Raw genomic sequence first — 15,601 nt, forward strand, 5'->3', positions numbered from 1 at the left:
CTAAATCGTGCAGCACATGCAAAAAGCATCATTACACTCGGAATAAAGTCCTAATCTTAACATTGAACCATATTTGGATATTTTTAATATAATATAGATGCGCAATCTAATCCTGTACACCATGACACCTCATTGAATCCAATATGATCGCAAGAAGTATAAGCAATTATTGATTAGTTGATTCATCTGATGCCTTCATCGGAGTAAATGAGTTGGAGAAAAATTACGATTTTGGGTCCCAAAATACCTGATTCCAAAAATCCTCCTAGGGGAGGGGTTGGCATTACCCACAGTCTATATGTGCAGAAACCTCTTACATGGGAAATTTAAGAGGTCATTGCACTTAAATGTCCTTGCCCAAAAACGACTTTACTTACACACATTGTTTTTGGTCATTTTTTGTGAACATAATGGGTCAGTTTTTGAGTAAGAATGTTTTAGTAATAGACCCACACTTTTCAGGAAATTATAAGTTTTATGTCAGGTCAATTTGCGAAATATGGGTAAAAATGCTAAATTTTGACATTTTTGGCTCAAAATTAGGGTCGAAACATTGTTAAATCTCATTGATATTGGTTATGTTTTATTTTAATATCTTTCATTAGACACCATAAATGTGAAAATCGAGGCTTTTGTTAATAAATGGCATGCATAAAACGAATTATACAGGAAAACGTGTACAATTTGAGGTCATTGACCTCTGATGTCACGCTCCACCGCTCACGACACTCAAGACTTCACTTTTCAGATGTCCCATGGGATGTTCTATCCAACTTTCATAACAAGACACCTGGTCATTTTTGTCAAAGAAATTCCTGCTATCTCTTGGACCAATGCCTTCAAAATACGCCTAAGATAATAGTTAACATGGTTAATACGCCTAACCTTAGACGTCTAAGATGCATTCTTAGACGTCTAAGAATTTTGCGGTAGACTTAAATCAATGTATCACAGGACCAGAAATCCCAAACGGCCAATCATCTTAAGTGTATTCAATTATTAACCAATGAAATCTTAGACGTCTAAGATTTTACACGCCTAAGATTTCTTACACGTCTAAGATCGATATTTTAGTGATGGACGGTATCACCAATGTGATATAGCTCGCCTAGCTCACAAAGCACCTTGGAAGACTACTAGCAGCTCATATAACACATACCATGCGCAGTGATTGATCATACTGTACAGCGGGATAATCAGTTCAGTTTATATATAGGCCTTAGTTTCGAATATTTTATTCAATATTATCAGGGAAGTGCCATTATAATCCGGCAGAATTATGGCTAATCGCCGCCCGTTTTGTATCAGGTAGTAGACCAAATAACACGACCGCCAACACAGCCGGCAACATCATCTACATGGTCTGACCAACAACAACAGACGCCAGTGAGAGCATCTCTACAGCATCCGTCGTACGTTTTGATCGAAAATCTTAGGCGTCTAAGGTTTCATTGGTCAATAATTGAATACGCCTATAAGATGATTGGTTGTTTGGGATTTCTGGTCCTGTCATTCGTTAATTTAAGTTTACCGCGAAATTCTTAGACGTCTAAGATTGCATCTTAGACGTCTAAGGTTAGGCGTATTATCTTGAGATTTTGATAAAAACCAATCACAGATGTCTATTTTCCACTAGATCTCACATAGCTCTTATGATGCTATGCACTCAACCTGTAGTATAAACACAGACTACGTAGCGGCTAGACTTGCTGTGCTTGGAAAAATCTTGGTTTAAAACCGTTTTCATGATCTTCATAATAACCCGACATTTAAATGTTGTTGAAACTTTTGATTAAAACATTTTAAGAACATTTTTGTGTTTGAAAAGTTGTTTTCTCCCGCGCGCTTAAAGGCTTAATGTACGATTCCCTTCAAATTTAAAATTTGTCATTATATACTCAAAATGCTGAAATAATACTAGTAATAATTATCGGGAATGGTTTCTGTCCATTTTGAGCTGAAATAACGAGGTAAAGTGAAGGAAACGCTGCTTGTTATTTTGGCCGTTTAACACGCAGTGCTATGGGAGGACATAAAGTCATAATTCTTGAAATTATGACTGTATGTCGAACTTTGCTCTGTTTACCTACAAACACAACAGATTTGGCTGATTCCATTTTAGGTGCAAGTTGTGACATGTGTAAACATTACAAATATGCCAAAAAATCAGGTTTGAAAAAGATTAACCAACTTCATATTATAAGATCGTACATTATGACTTTAATGTGCCCTCAGGACCTATTTCTGGGAGAAAATGTGTGCATTGAGTGATTTGCCACATGTTTTGACTGTTTTGACTCAATGGATAAGCAGGGTATGGATAAAATAGCAAATCTAGTGCTCTACCACATACTCATGACCCAGTGCCTTGGTTAGGGAGTGTTCAGAAATACTTTGGTGGGTTGGGGGGGCTTGAAAATAGGTAGGGGTCATAAAATTTGTAGGAGTTCTGAATAGGGGGATTACAAGTTTTAGCAACATTAGTCATGAAGCAAAAAATACAAAATAGCCTGCAACAAAAATTCCCAGTAAAACCAGAACAAACTATACTCATCCCCCGGAACTCGCCCCATCATATTAATGCTTCTGTCGCCACTGATTCCAATCATAAATGGATTGTGGTTTATTTTGCATAAACACACTTATGAGCTACTTTACAAAATGATAAAACATTTCCACAATTACACATATTTTATATGAAAGAGGGTCAAAATAGTTTGGACATAATATGAGGGGTGAGCAAAGTTTTGGGTTCACGAGAGGGGGGTTAAAAAAATTGACATGAAAAACTATTTTCCAGCCCCCCCAGAAAAGTATTTCCGAACACCCTTTAGGGGCTGTGTAATAATTATGAGCCCTGGTGGGAGATGGCAAGAAATTTTGGCGATCAAAAAAAAAAAAGGGGGGGGGGCAAGCAATTTTTGGCAAGCCGAGAGGGAGGGGCAAGCAAATTTTGGCACACATTCATGGTTTTTTTAAAAAATAAAATGCTCAGAAAAGGCTTACGAAATAAGAACGGAATTAAACACTTTTAAAAATATGCAAATTGTCCTGCGCGCTGCGCTCGCAACACATAACTAGACCATTTAAGGTTTGTAAATTGGATTAAAAAATTTGACATGTGCGATAGAGGGGGGTTGGCAAAAAGCTATTTTTTGCGGGTCAATTGGAAATTTGATCCCCCATAGGATCATAATTATTGTACAGTCCCTTAGAGCATAGGTTAAATACACTGTGTGCCACGTCATCATGATTATGTTGGAAGCACTTTGACACCAATTACATTGTATTCAATTTTTTTGCATGGCTGGTTTCATATTTGTATCGCCAGACTGTTCGAATCCAAAATGGCGTCAAGTTCAGTTTTTCTATCAATGATTTCCGGATCATCCTTCACTAACATTTTACTTCTGTGTGTTATACTAGTTACTGTGTTCTTCTTTCTTTCCAAAAAGAGCAACTTACCGCCAGGACCATGGACTCCAATTCCTTACATTGGCTTTGCTCCCAACATCGCTTACGCGCTCTACAAAGGCGAACCACTCTACAAGTTTTTGTTAAAGCTTGGTAACAAACACGGACAAGTATTTTCGTTCACAGCACTTGGGATGCCTATCGTAGTTCTGAATGAATACCAAGCAATACGTGAGGCTTTGAAAGATACAAAACTGAGTGATAGGGGCGAAAATGAAATGCAAGCCAAGATCTTCAGCAGATCTAGTAAGTAGTGGACATTAATGTAATTATCAAATTGATTACCAGTGCAACCATCCTAAGCCATAATGACCATTATTTCGTATGTCATTATATGTAAGGGAGTGTCCAGAAATACTCTGATGGGGGAGGGGCTGGAAAATATGTAGGGGGGGTCATAAAATTTTAGGAGTTCTGAATAGGGGGTGGGGCGTAAAAAGTTTTGGGTGTATGAACAGGGGGTTTTTTGGCACGTGGAGGGGAGTGTAAACATTTTTTCGCGCGCTGCGCACGCAAATGATCCAATAAAACCAAACAAAAGTACACTTGATCAGGTGCTTTATGTATTTTGATAAGTCAGATAATTTTGATAATAGTCAGAGATGTATAATTATGAAGTGTTAAAAATTCTATAATTTAATTTTGAGGTTTATGTCAGTTCCTTCTGGTCTGCTCTTTAAATCACTAAAAAGCTGCAATATCTTCTTTAGTGTTGATAATTTTTACAATAATGTTTCATGTGGTACAGATTATTAATATATTATCACGGATACAACTAAATCATGTTGCAGTACAATTATAGGCAGAGGAAGCTTGGAGAACCGGGGTACACGCCTCCCCCCTATTTTTTTCCATGGGGACATCCCCCTAAAAATCCAAATAGAAGAAAGAAGAAAAAATAAAGGAATAATTGCCACTTGCATGCAACTTTTTTTAACACATGGAAAAGCACCGTGTTTTAGGCCCAAATAGGGTAAAATTGCCAAATTTTGCGTTTCGCGATCACGCAAACTGGCCCATCAAAATAGCAAAATACACCACTGGCCATTTCGGCAGTAGCGCAGGCAGCTCCTGAAAAAAATGAAAGAAAAACGTGCCCCTCTGACAAAAAATGAACTTAGTGTTGTCAAGTTATCTTATCTCTATGGTTAAATGACTGTTTGAAGATATCATTGAAATACATACACTCTTGTTCCGGCAGTTAACAGTCGCCAAGTATATGAAGAAAAGTTTAAGATTTTTAAACAATTAATGTTCAAAGGCGTGATTTTGCGCTTAATCTGCAAAGTTTAACGTATGTTAAAAGACTGTTAAACTCGAGCGTATAAAGGTGGTTATTTTTTGTTACGTTAAAAGGCGTTAAACTGTGTAATGTTTAGTGGAATTGTACTTTACCTGTTTAACGATACATCTCGCGCCACGGAATTTTAACCAATTATTGTTTAAAATGACAAAAGCAAATGGCGGCCACGAGTGAATGCTGGTCGTGCTGCTTATGGTATCCTGAAACTTCGTTCAAATAGGTAGGTTTGAGTCAATCAGGTTGCACCAAACTCGAGATTCGTTTGATAAGTTATGCATAGACATCATTGAGACATAAAGGATGGATATTGATGCGTTCATTTGCTAGATTTAACAACGTCATTGGGATTGACATTCTAGCGATACTGTACTGTACTGTTCTACGTGCACGGTACATGTATATCACCAATGTGTGTACCGCGATGTTCAGTTTTGGGCATACGCACAATAGCTTACAATGTAGACGAGATGCATTGAAGTATCGGTATGCTGGATACCGTATCGAGTGTGTGAATTTATTAGCGTTGATGTATTGTATTTTAGCATTGTATCGTAATGCATGCGAGAGAGAAAGGCTTACTAGATTTTAATTTTTAACTCGGATACATTGCCCGGATACATAGCGGGTTGAACTGATAAAAAAAAAAACTTTATGCATGAAATTGTATTTTTGAACGAATCTCACAGTTGACCAAGATCTGATGACTTCAAATCTATCATGAATTATGTTTCAGTATAAAATTTAAAAAAGAAAGAAAGAAAGTCCCAATCATAATTAAATCCAATACAACCATTGATTAAGCAGTTGTATTTCTTAAACAATCCTTAGATAAAATAGAACATATAAATCATTATCTGTTTGGAGTTATTAAGCAAATATTGATTAAAAGACCTTAAACAACCTAGTTGGTTAAGCACTTAAACTTGAAGCTGGTTAAAGTGCTATATGCATTTATTGGTTAAAAGTTTTAACCAACTATTGATTTGAGCCTTAAACAACAAGAAAATTAAGGGCCCTTAACCAATATTTCGACGAGAGGACCACGTAACTAACACGAGTTTAAGATTGATTAAGATTGTTTAAGACTTTTTTAATTGGCGAAATAAGAGTGTAATAATTGACATTAAATGTTCTAATACAATGCAAAGTTCATCAATTTAATCTAACCATGAAGATAGCTTCTGGTGTCTGGTAAGTTTATACATGCATTTTGAACTTGTGTGAACTTGGTTGTGGTGGTGGACTTCCCACATGGTAAAAATTTGATTTCGACTTCTGTGTATTTTTTAATGGGAAGTGGGAAAATCGCGTCCATATGAAAAAGTTTGGCTACAAAATTATACGCTTATAAATGCATCTACGCACAGTTACCACCTGATTGTTTTTTGTCAAAACTCAAAATGTTCCCTTCATCCAATCAGAAAAGTTTTTATATCAAACGAAAGCTAACACTTCCCGCTAAAAACACTTTTTTTCATTCGTCAGCAGATGATGCAATTCAATGTTTACAGCAATGTGGAAAATCTGTCAAAAACGGCCTATTCAAGCACAAATTTTGACCAAGATGTAGGTTTTAAAAGTCAAAACATAGTGTTCCTTACAATATTTTTCAAATTTCATGTGATTAAAAAAAGAGCACACTTATATTGTCCATATACTCATATCATTGAGCAATGGCTAATTCTCTTTAAATTGTAAATCTTGTGCAAAAAGTTGACTTTGCTAAAGAGCGCTTACAAATTGATACGAAAAAATGCCAAATTTTAACGAGCCAAAACTCAAAAACGACAAGGAGTTGAGACCTACCGTTTGAAATGTGTTCAGTTGACCCATAAGGCATTCAGTTGATATGTGTGATTTAAAACAAAATCTGAGAGGGTGATCAGCCAACCCATTGGTTTTGTTGAGATGGAATGACCCTTACGTGAAATATATACAGTTTTTTATACATAAAAGCTTACTGACATCATGACATGTACCTGACACTTTACAGATTACTTTGCAAGCCCCTTATAAATGTTCAAGTGCTGATATGAAATTATAAAATATTGCACTAAGTTTCCCAATTAATTTATTTGAAAACTCAGAAATACTCTAATGCAATAAAAAATTGAATACTACCATGTGCACAATTAACTTTATTTTGACTGCTAAAATTCAATAAAGCAGTGCATAGGCCTATGCACAATTTTTCTAACTGAATTTGTTACACACACTTTGGGACATTACATTTTCTAAGAAAAAAATGTAGAACAACAAGGCATGCTTTTTTTTCTCCACCAAATCAGTAAATGTACGTTATCACTATTTTTGCATTTTCAGTTTTCTGACATTATTTCACCTGACAGTTTTAAAAAAAAACCCTCATAACATAGGAAAAAGTAATGTGCTAAGACCAGAGAGTAAAAACCCTGCTGCTTTATGAGATTTGGGGTTGTTTTTTGCTCTATGCATGTGAAATTGGCCATCTTTAGGCAAAATGCAAATTGATTTTGACCCATTCAAAACCAACGAACCAAGCAAAAAAGAATGTCTAATTTGTAAAATTGTTTGTGATTGTTAGGGTCATTTTGAGAAGGTGTGCCCCCTTGTGCTATCATTGAAATATTTTTCTTGTTGGCATGTCGGAAAAAAGTTATCGACATGTCGATAAAAGTACGCATATGACTCGGTCGAGAATGTCAATGAAGGTAAATAAACAATCGTATAGCCTGATTGAACAAATTCATCAGGATCGGTAGAGTAAACTAGTAAACCAGAGTTCGTAGTATCTGATCCAATAAATGCACTTACTGTGTACGTTTCAACAACCACTGTTGTCTTTGTCAACACTATTTGAATTACCAGTCTCACCACTCTCTGCATCAAAAACTAGGGGTCATACGATCTTTGTACCACAGAAAAGACACCATAGTGACAGAAGAGGCGGATAAAGAGGAAGAAGAAAAGAAAGTCCAGAAAGCCCTCCAAACGTGTGGTTACCCTAATTAGACATTTAAAAAGGTAAAAGATCAAATGCAAAGTGTTAAACCAAAGAAAGTGACAAAAAAGACCGATGAAAACAGCAAGAGTAAAGGTATGGTTGTTCTACCATATGTCAAGGGAGTAATGAAGAACTATAACATCTCCACAGCCATGAGACCGCACAATACTCTTCGAAAACAACTTGTCCATCCAAAAGATAAGCGTGACTTGCACAACACCACTCAGGCAGTGTACAAAATCCCCTGTAGAAACTGTAACCTATCGTACATTGGAGAAACAGGTAGAAAATTCGGCACGCGGTTAGAAGAGCACAAAAGTGAAGTGGAAAAAGTCAGCAGCACCGTGGTCACTAGAGCAGGGAGGAAAGAGTCCTTAACTACTACGCACAAGTCGGCCATAACAGACCATGTTGTTGATAAGAACCATGTAATTGGGTGGGGGGAAGCTGAGGTCATTGGCACAGAGCAAGATAGATATAAGCGATGGATCAAAGAAGCTGTGGAAATTAGAAAGAGGGGGCGTACAACTATGAACATGGACGAGGGGCAGTACCAGTTTACTCACATTTTTGATGAGTTCCTGCAACAGGGATCTAAAAAATACCCAAAAGGAAAACCAACTGGCAACCAAAAAAATCACGCTGGAAATCCCTCTAGCGTTGGTTGTCAGTAGATTGCAGTCACTCCTCATCAAGTGTTGACAAAGACAACAGTGGTTGTTGAAACGTACACAGTAAGTGCATTTATTGGATCAGATACTACGAACTCTGGTTTACTAATCGTGTAGCCTATACCACAGTAAAAACCAAAGTAAATGCGTATTCTACGCATTATCGTCTTTATCGCGTCGTATGCATGGTATGCGGCTAGCTGAAAAACAGCAAGTAAACAGCTCAATCTGTCTAGGGTTGCCAAATAGATTCAGACCAAAACGCGGCTCAAATATCCAAAATTTCGCCCAATCTCTCTTAACCATTAGGAAACTACCAGTTTAGTTGCAAGAGCCAATGATGAAAAAGTGGCTGAATTTTATTTTTCTCAATCATTGTTTTCCATGGGACAGGACATTGTCAAAAAGTCGAGGGGGAAATCTTCAAAAACATCGCGAATTGCAACCCTGAAATTGTCAGCTGAAGTCTGAAATTGGTTGCACCGTATCCCATAAATATAACGCGAATCTAGACTGAAACTGGTGCCCGGGCATAGAGAGTTTTTTTTCGTTTGTCTCTATTTATTAGAAAACATAGCGTTTTGCTTATTCGTGGTAGGGGTTATATAGTTACTACACTAACATTCTGAAACTGCAAGAAAAAGAACATGCGTGGGGAATAGTGTTGTTTGGTAATGACCAATCTCTGAGTGCCCCTTTAATCACTTTGAATGGTACGCAGCGTCGTTTTCATCATTATCGTCATCATCATCAATCTTCGTTATTGTCATCATCATTATTTTTTATCATCATTCGCCACTGCTATAGAACAGTGTTGACTGTTTGACATGGTGTGGTGGCAGTCATTAAAGGGAGAGGTAACGAGATTATGAATCATAAACATTTTTCTTATTCTGTCTATGTTTTATCAATTGTTTGTAGTTAACAAATGGGATGACATGGGACCATACCGGATTTTCGCTCTAGCATGCTTCCGTCAATTTGGAGTCGGTACATCTCGGTTTGAGGAGCCCATCAGTAAAGAAAGCTCATATCTGGTCGAGGAATTAGCCAACCTTAAAGGCCAAGCTGTTGACCTTACTTGCCATTTAAATAATGTTGTATCAAACATCATCTCTAAAGTCGTTTTTGGAACCCGATTTGAATTTACTGACGAGCGCATTCATCGGCTTACTAGTCTTTTGAATCGTCTAGCTCAACTGTTTGGAGCAGGTGCCTTGGAAATATGTGTCCCAATCAATATCCCAAGTAGAGCAAAGCAAGAATTACTGATAGTTACTGATGAGCTGCATGAATTCATAAACTGCATGATTGAAAGTCATCGCAAAGACTTTGACCCAAAAAACTTGAATGACGTAATCGATTTGTGGTTGAATGAAATACGACTTCACAAATCAGATGATCCTAAGTCTTTCCGAAATCCAGATAATATGGCCGGACTAATATTAGCTATTTTCTTTGCGGGGACAGATACAACTTCCAATACACTTCAATGGGGCAGTCAATACCTTGTCCGATACCCCAAAGTGCAGGATCGCATACATCGCGAAATCGATACGGTAGTCGGTCGTAACCGGTTACCAAAGTTAGCCGATAAACCGAATCTCCCTTATACACAAGCCTTTATCACGGAGCTTCATCGAATCGTTTCACTGGCACCGTTGTCTTCATTTCATGTAGCAGCAGCCAAGACAACTTTCCGAGGCTATACCATCCCGAAGAATAGCGTGGTGATACCTAACTTGTACGCAGTGATGCAAAGTCCTGAGTTGTGGGGCGATCCAGAAAATTTTAGACCAGAACGTTTCTTGGATGATGGCGGTAACTTTCATGAACCGAACGAAGTGATTCCCTTTGGAATAGGTAGGTAACTTTAGATTAAAGCCAAAAAGGCCGAGCATTCACATCCTGTACGTTATACACTTAAAACGTGAGAGGTACAGATCATTGAAACTCAGTATTAGTGTTAAGTTGTGTACTCAATTGTGTTGCTTTGAAGTCCCATTCAGTGATACCAGCGTACAAAGTTTAAAAAATTAAACTTGTTTATACGGTTTGAAAGTGACGGATAATTCATTCAAATCGTCATTTGGTATTTTTGAATTGAAAAATTGGGCAAAAAACCCCCGAAGAAAACAGCACTTTTGACGAAGTTAAAGCCCCATTCAAATACATGTAGCTAATTTATATACCAGTATACTGTCAGCATATAAATTATAGATTCATGTAAATGCATTATTTTGTGTTCAATACAATGCTTTTGGCTGAACCACTAGCAGGATATGTTAGCACATCTATGACAATGACAAAGGTACCAAAATCTGAATTTTGATGAATTTTACGATCGCCCAGATGAGCAAATCACTGAATGGTCCTTTAAGTAAAAGAGAAGGGTATGTATAGTTACAGATTTCACCGGATACCACGAAGGGACCTTCGGGAAAAATGAGTTATCGAGGTCAAAGTGTATACAAGGGGGGTAAATTTTTTGGCCTAACCGATGTACTCATCCGCCAGAGGACTCCAGAGGGAAAAATCTGCAGGAAATCAAATAAATATAATAAAGCTACAGCGATGTGTTAAGAAATTGACTTCATTTATACGCGGTGTTCACACGCAGAGATTTTCCATTGAAATGTATGTGATACTTTCCGTATAAAAAATGACATTGCAATTTCACATTTTGGACACTAACGTCGTATAAAACGCACGTGTTTCGTATAAATATGCTGATTTTACGACATGTCGAAGCTCATGCAACGCGCCTAATTTTCAGCACAAAAAAGTCTCATTTTGAAATAGTGTCATGATATATGGTTGTAGTATAGTCCTTAATCTAACAAAATATATGTGTTTGAGCAACTATAATATTTTGGGAGCACAAAAGGACAATTAAGTTTAAGCAGCATGTTAGTTAACCTTGGTTTTTGGTCAAAATCAAAAGCATGCTGTATTGAATTATTGAGACTCGGTAATTTTCAACCATATATTAGCGATATTATAGTCTTTTTTCTAGCCGCCTTGTCCTCCTTCGTGACGAATGAGCACAATCCTGTTTGGAACCGAGACTAGCAATATTTAACAACGTTTTCAACGTCTTATAAACGCACCGGCCAGTGTACGTGCTACGCACCACGTATGTCGTGACTTCTCTCTAGTCCGAAGGTTCTTTAGTCCGAAGGGTCGCTAGTCCGAAAACCAAATTAAGTTAGCTAATCCGAAGCTTCTCTAGTCCAAATATAGAATAAGGGTTTGTTTTAGGGTTATGGTTAGGGTTTAAGGTTAGGGTTATGGTTAGGTAGCGAACCCTCGGACTAGAGAACTCGATAATGGACTAGCGAGCCTTTTTCAGAATTCGGACTAGCGAAAAAAATTGACCCTTTAGAGGTCAACGCTTAACCTTTGACCTTTTTGGTAATAACTCAAGAACAGTGCATCCTAGATAGGTAAAACTATACATTTTCTGAATCCCTATGACAAGAGGAATACATTAGTAATCTTTTTGACACAATTGATAAAGTTTGAAATTTGAACTCATGTAATGACCTTTCCCCCTCCCCTGGGACAATATTTTGTTTTGGGACCAACAAAATATGTGTACTAGGGACTTTGTGGATTACGAAGAAATAGGTTAGAAAAATACATCATCTGGGTTGGGTCCATGGGAATAATAACTGGGTATCGACTAATTAGCCATGGATCACCAAGATGCCAAATTAATGAGATCTGGGTAAAAATAGGGCAAAGAGGGGGGGGGGGGTTATTCCACTGATACGTGTTTCAAGACTACATAAGAGATCAAATGGGCGAAGGGAAATACACAGGCATGGACTTGCTAGACATTCAAAACGCTTTTGACAGTGTCAACCATGAGATCCTTTGTAAGAAATCAAAAGCACTTGGGGTTAAATCCACTGCCTGGTTTGATTCATATTTGTCTCAGAGATCCCAAGTTGTTAATGTAAACGTATATTAGTACCACTTAACATAAATGTACGAATAACATTATTTTGTCTCCATAAGTATCTATCCAGTATATTTTGATAATTAGTTTGACAGTTATTAAGTATAAATTATGTGTAATAATACGCTCCACCTGTGAAATGGGCTCATTGTAGTTTGACTGTTACGAAAGTTTTGTCGCCATTTTATTAGGCTGCGTTTAAATGCCATAATTGGATTATGCATATTATGACATGTGTACGTAAATATATCATCATATTCGTAATTCAATTATTCTATACGACCTGATTTGAGGAAAATACGACCAAAAAAAGGTGACATTTCTTAAATAACAGATTTAGTTATTTTGTATTCCATGATAAAATATATCTTTGTCCTTTCTGTTGTAGGACGCCGGGTTTGCCTCGGTGAAGCTCTCGCGAGACAAGAACTCTTCATCTTCTTTACCCATCTTCTACATCAGTTCAAATTTGAGAAGACATCTGAGGACGCACCGATGCCTACCTTGAAACCAATCGAAGGGCTTGTCCTACATCCAGAACCGTACAAACTGAGAGTCACAAAACGCGACTAAATCTGTTATCCTCTTGTTTGGTGTTCAATTTTGGTAATATATTATCCAGCAAATCAGATTTGCTTTTCTGTAATGATATACATGTATATAGCCAGCAGAAACATTTCATAAAGATTTCACTCTTTATATAGACATACATATATATCATACACAAAATACTCAAGACTGTAGTCTCTCTCGTCTCAAGTTGAGAGTAACGCCATGTTGGATATTGCAGTTGTAGAATCTAATCAGTACGTTACGCGGTTGTGTCGCCAGCGTACAGCCAGTATTCGTGTGTGTATGCGCCCGAGGGATTACATAAGGGACCGGCGGTTGATAGCGGTTGAACCGTGTTCCATTGTTTAGAACAATAGAAACCGGCTCCAACCGGACGGAACCGAGCAAAACCGGCGGGCACCCAGCGGTTGAGTTTTGAAGCCGTTCCTGACACGTGAAATTCGAATCTGCCACTGAGAAAAACCCAACACGGCGTTACTCTCAACTTGAGATGAATCCCAGAATCCCTAATAACTGTCCCAGAATCACTAATAACATGGTTCCTCCAGATCTAAAAAATATTAAAGCCATAATATGTGATTTGCTACACAGCGACGCCCTCAAATTCTCGAATTTCTATTTTGTGCATGATTGTGATGCCCAGTGGTGTACTAAAACACCACAACCTGAAGTGCTTTAATTACAGTAAGATTTATGTTTTATACAGTCATGACAAAAGTTTGGAATATTTTTATTTTTGTGCATAGCCCTGTTTTCAAGTGCAGATTTCTTACCAGCAATGACCCGTCAACCATGCGAAATGGATCACGGGTGTCTGGCAATGTCTTAGGTACCATTCCATATCACCCATTACGTAATGTAGCACAATGGTTTCTTATGCCTGACCAATGATCCATCGGGTATTCTTTTCGCAGTTATTTCAGCGATGTGAATCATAAGGTTACATTGGCTTTGCATTATCGTGTGAAGAAACCTGCTTTACTTTGTTGCATCTGGCTGTTGTATACGATATTTCTGGTGCGAGTTGATCGCAGAATAATACGCCCGTGTCATTGACTTACGTATTCGCGGCTACAAGGAGAAGGATATTGGTGCCGCTTTAGGAATTACACAAGGCGCAGTTTCTAAAATTTTGAAGATACGTCGAGAGACCGGAACTGCTACACCTAGACAAAGGTCAGCTCGGCCCCGAAAGACAACCGCCAGGGACGACCGATCTCCCGAGACTTTGGCGGAATGGCCGCAGGAAGCCTGCATCTCGGCTACGAACAGAATGGATGAGGTCCATAAACGCGTTTGTTACAAGGAAACTTATGAACAAAATAGACTGGTTACTAACCAGTCTATTTTGTTCATGGTTAGTGCAGGTTTTCGCGCAAGATGACCAATAAGAAAGCCGATACTTCCGCAAAGACATCGGCATGCGCGCTTGCGTTGGTCACAGAGACACAGGGATTTGACAGTAGGCCACTGGCGTATTATATCTTCAGTGACGAGGCCCGGTTCCTCCTTTGCAGACAAGATGGTTGATTTAAGGTCCGAAGACAGGTTGGTCAAGCCTGCTTGAGAATTGTATACTACCTAGAGTCCAGGGAGGTGGTGATGGAATCACAGTATGGGGAGCATTTCACAGTAGTTTAAAATCACACTTCAACATGCTAGAAGGACACTTGAACAAGGACCAATTGTGATGTGCCCTGAGTAATTTAATTTGAAGATTTATCTTTGTTTACAAAGTTACATGAGTGATGACATTTTGGGGGAATTCCCCTCTCAAATTGAGCAAAAGAAGTTGAATCATATCTAATTTGGAATATTTGGAAATCCCCTGAGGTTGTAAAGGGAAAGTGATGTAATGGAATTCCCCTAAGGAAGTGATGTAATGAGAAAGGTTAATGTTATTAATGGGAATTTTCCAGATTGAGCATAGTGTGAAGGTAGTAAATGGCCCATAATAGAATGGGGGTTTTCCCATGCTTGATATATTAGAAAATGTAAACACAATTATTGACACAGTTGATAGTGTTGATCTGGGCTAGCTAGCTAAAATGCTTACAGTCCAATTCCTTCAAAGAAAGGAAATTGCAAACCAGAAATATTTTATGTAGTCAAAGTACTACTATTTGCCAGTGTTGTCGGAGAAGATCTAGAAGACGTCAAAGAACGTACTTCTTCCAAGAAAGGAATATATATTCTTCTGTCGACTTGCTGAAGTCTGGTATTTTGATTCAACGCAACTGTCAATATAAGTGGGGACTACTGCATCGCAGCCCTGCTTCCTGAAGATATTGTGTGAAAGGTGGAAATAGCACCAAGTTTGGAGAAAGCAGCGCAAGGAGTAAAGAGATTTGGAGAACTGCGCAAGGAGTTTAGTATTGGAGAACGGCGCAAGGAGTTTAGTATAGGAGAACTGCGCAAGGAGTTATAAACGTGTTTGGAGAACACCATTTTTGTATAAGGATTTTATACGCAAGGATTTATAAATGCAAGTGCACAATGGACGTCGCTGATTTTCGCAGGACAAGTGAATAAGGATATATTACATCAGTCATCCAGAACATTGCAAGAACTTTATGATCACCAAGAAGAAGAATGCTGGCTAAGTACTAAATAGATAAAGAGTGATTATATTT

At 38.0% G+C, this 15,601-nt stretch overlaps 1 protein-coding gene across 1 annotated transcript; it reads left to right on the forward strand.

Moving 5' to 3' along the window:
• The first annotated feature begins 3,282 nt into the window (after positions 1-3,282).
• LOC140137644 (cytochrome P450 2G1-like) lies at positions 3,283-13,669 on the forward strand. The gene is made up of 3 exons (XM_072159378.1): positions 3,283-3,720; positions 9,353-10,294; positions 12,784-13,669. Exons 1-3 carry the CDS (start codon positions 3,348-3,350, stop codon positions 12,966-12,968), a joined length of 1,500 nt encoding a protein of 499 aa, XP_072015479.1. The 5' UTR covers positions 3,283-3,347; the 3' UTR covers positions 12,969-13,669.
• The last annotated feature ends 1,932 nt before the right edge of the window (positions 13,670-15,601 follow it).

The sequence above is a fragment of the Amphiura filiformis genome, chromosome 17 (genome assembly GCF_039555335.1).
Source record: "Amphiura filiformis chromosome 17, Afil_fr2py, whole genome shotgun sequence".
Lineage (NCBI taxonomy): Eukaryota > Metazoa > Echinodermata > Ophiuroidea > Amphilepidida > Amphiuridae > Amphiura > Amphiura filiformis.

Coding starts and splice junctions, on each gene's coding strand:
- LOC140137644 (XM_072159378.1), top strand. CDS start 3,348: ATGGCGTCAAGTTCAGTTTTTCTATCAATGATTTCCGGATCATCCTTC. Junction 3,721..9,352: donor CAAGATCTTCAGCAGATCTA/GTAAGTAGTGGA, acceptor AATTGTTTGTAG/TTAACAAATGGGATGACATG. Junction 10,295..12,783: donor AGTGATTCCCTTTGGAATAG/GTAGGTAACTTT, acceptor TTTCTGTTGTAG/GACGCCGGGTTTGCCTCGGT.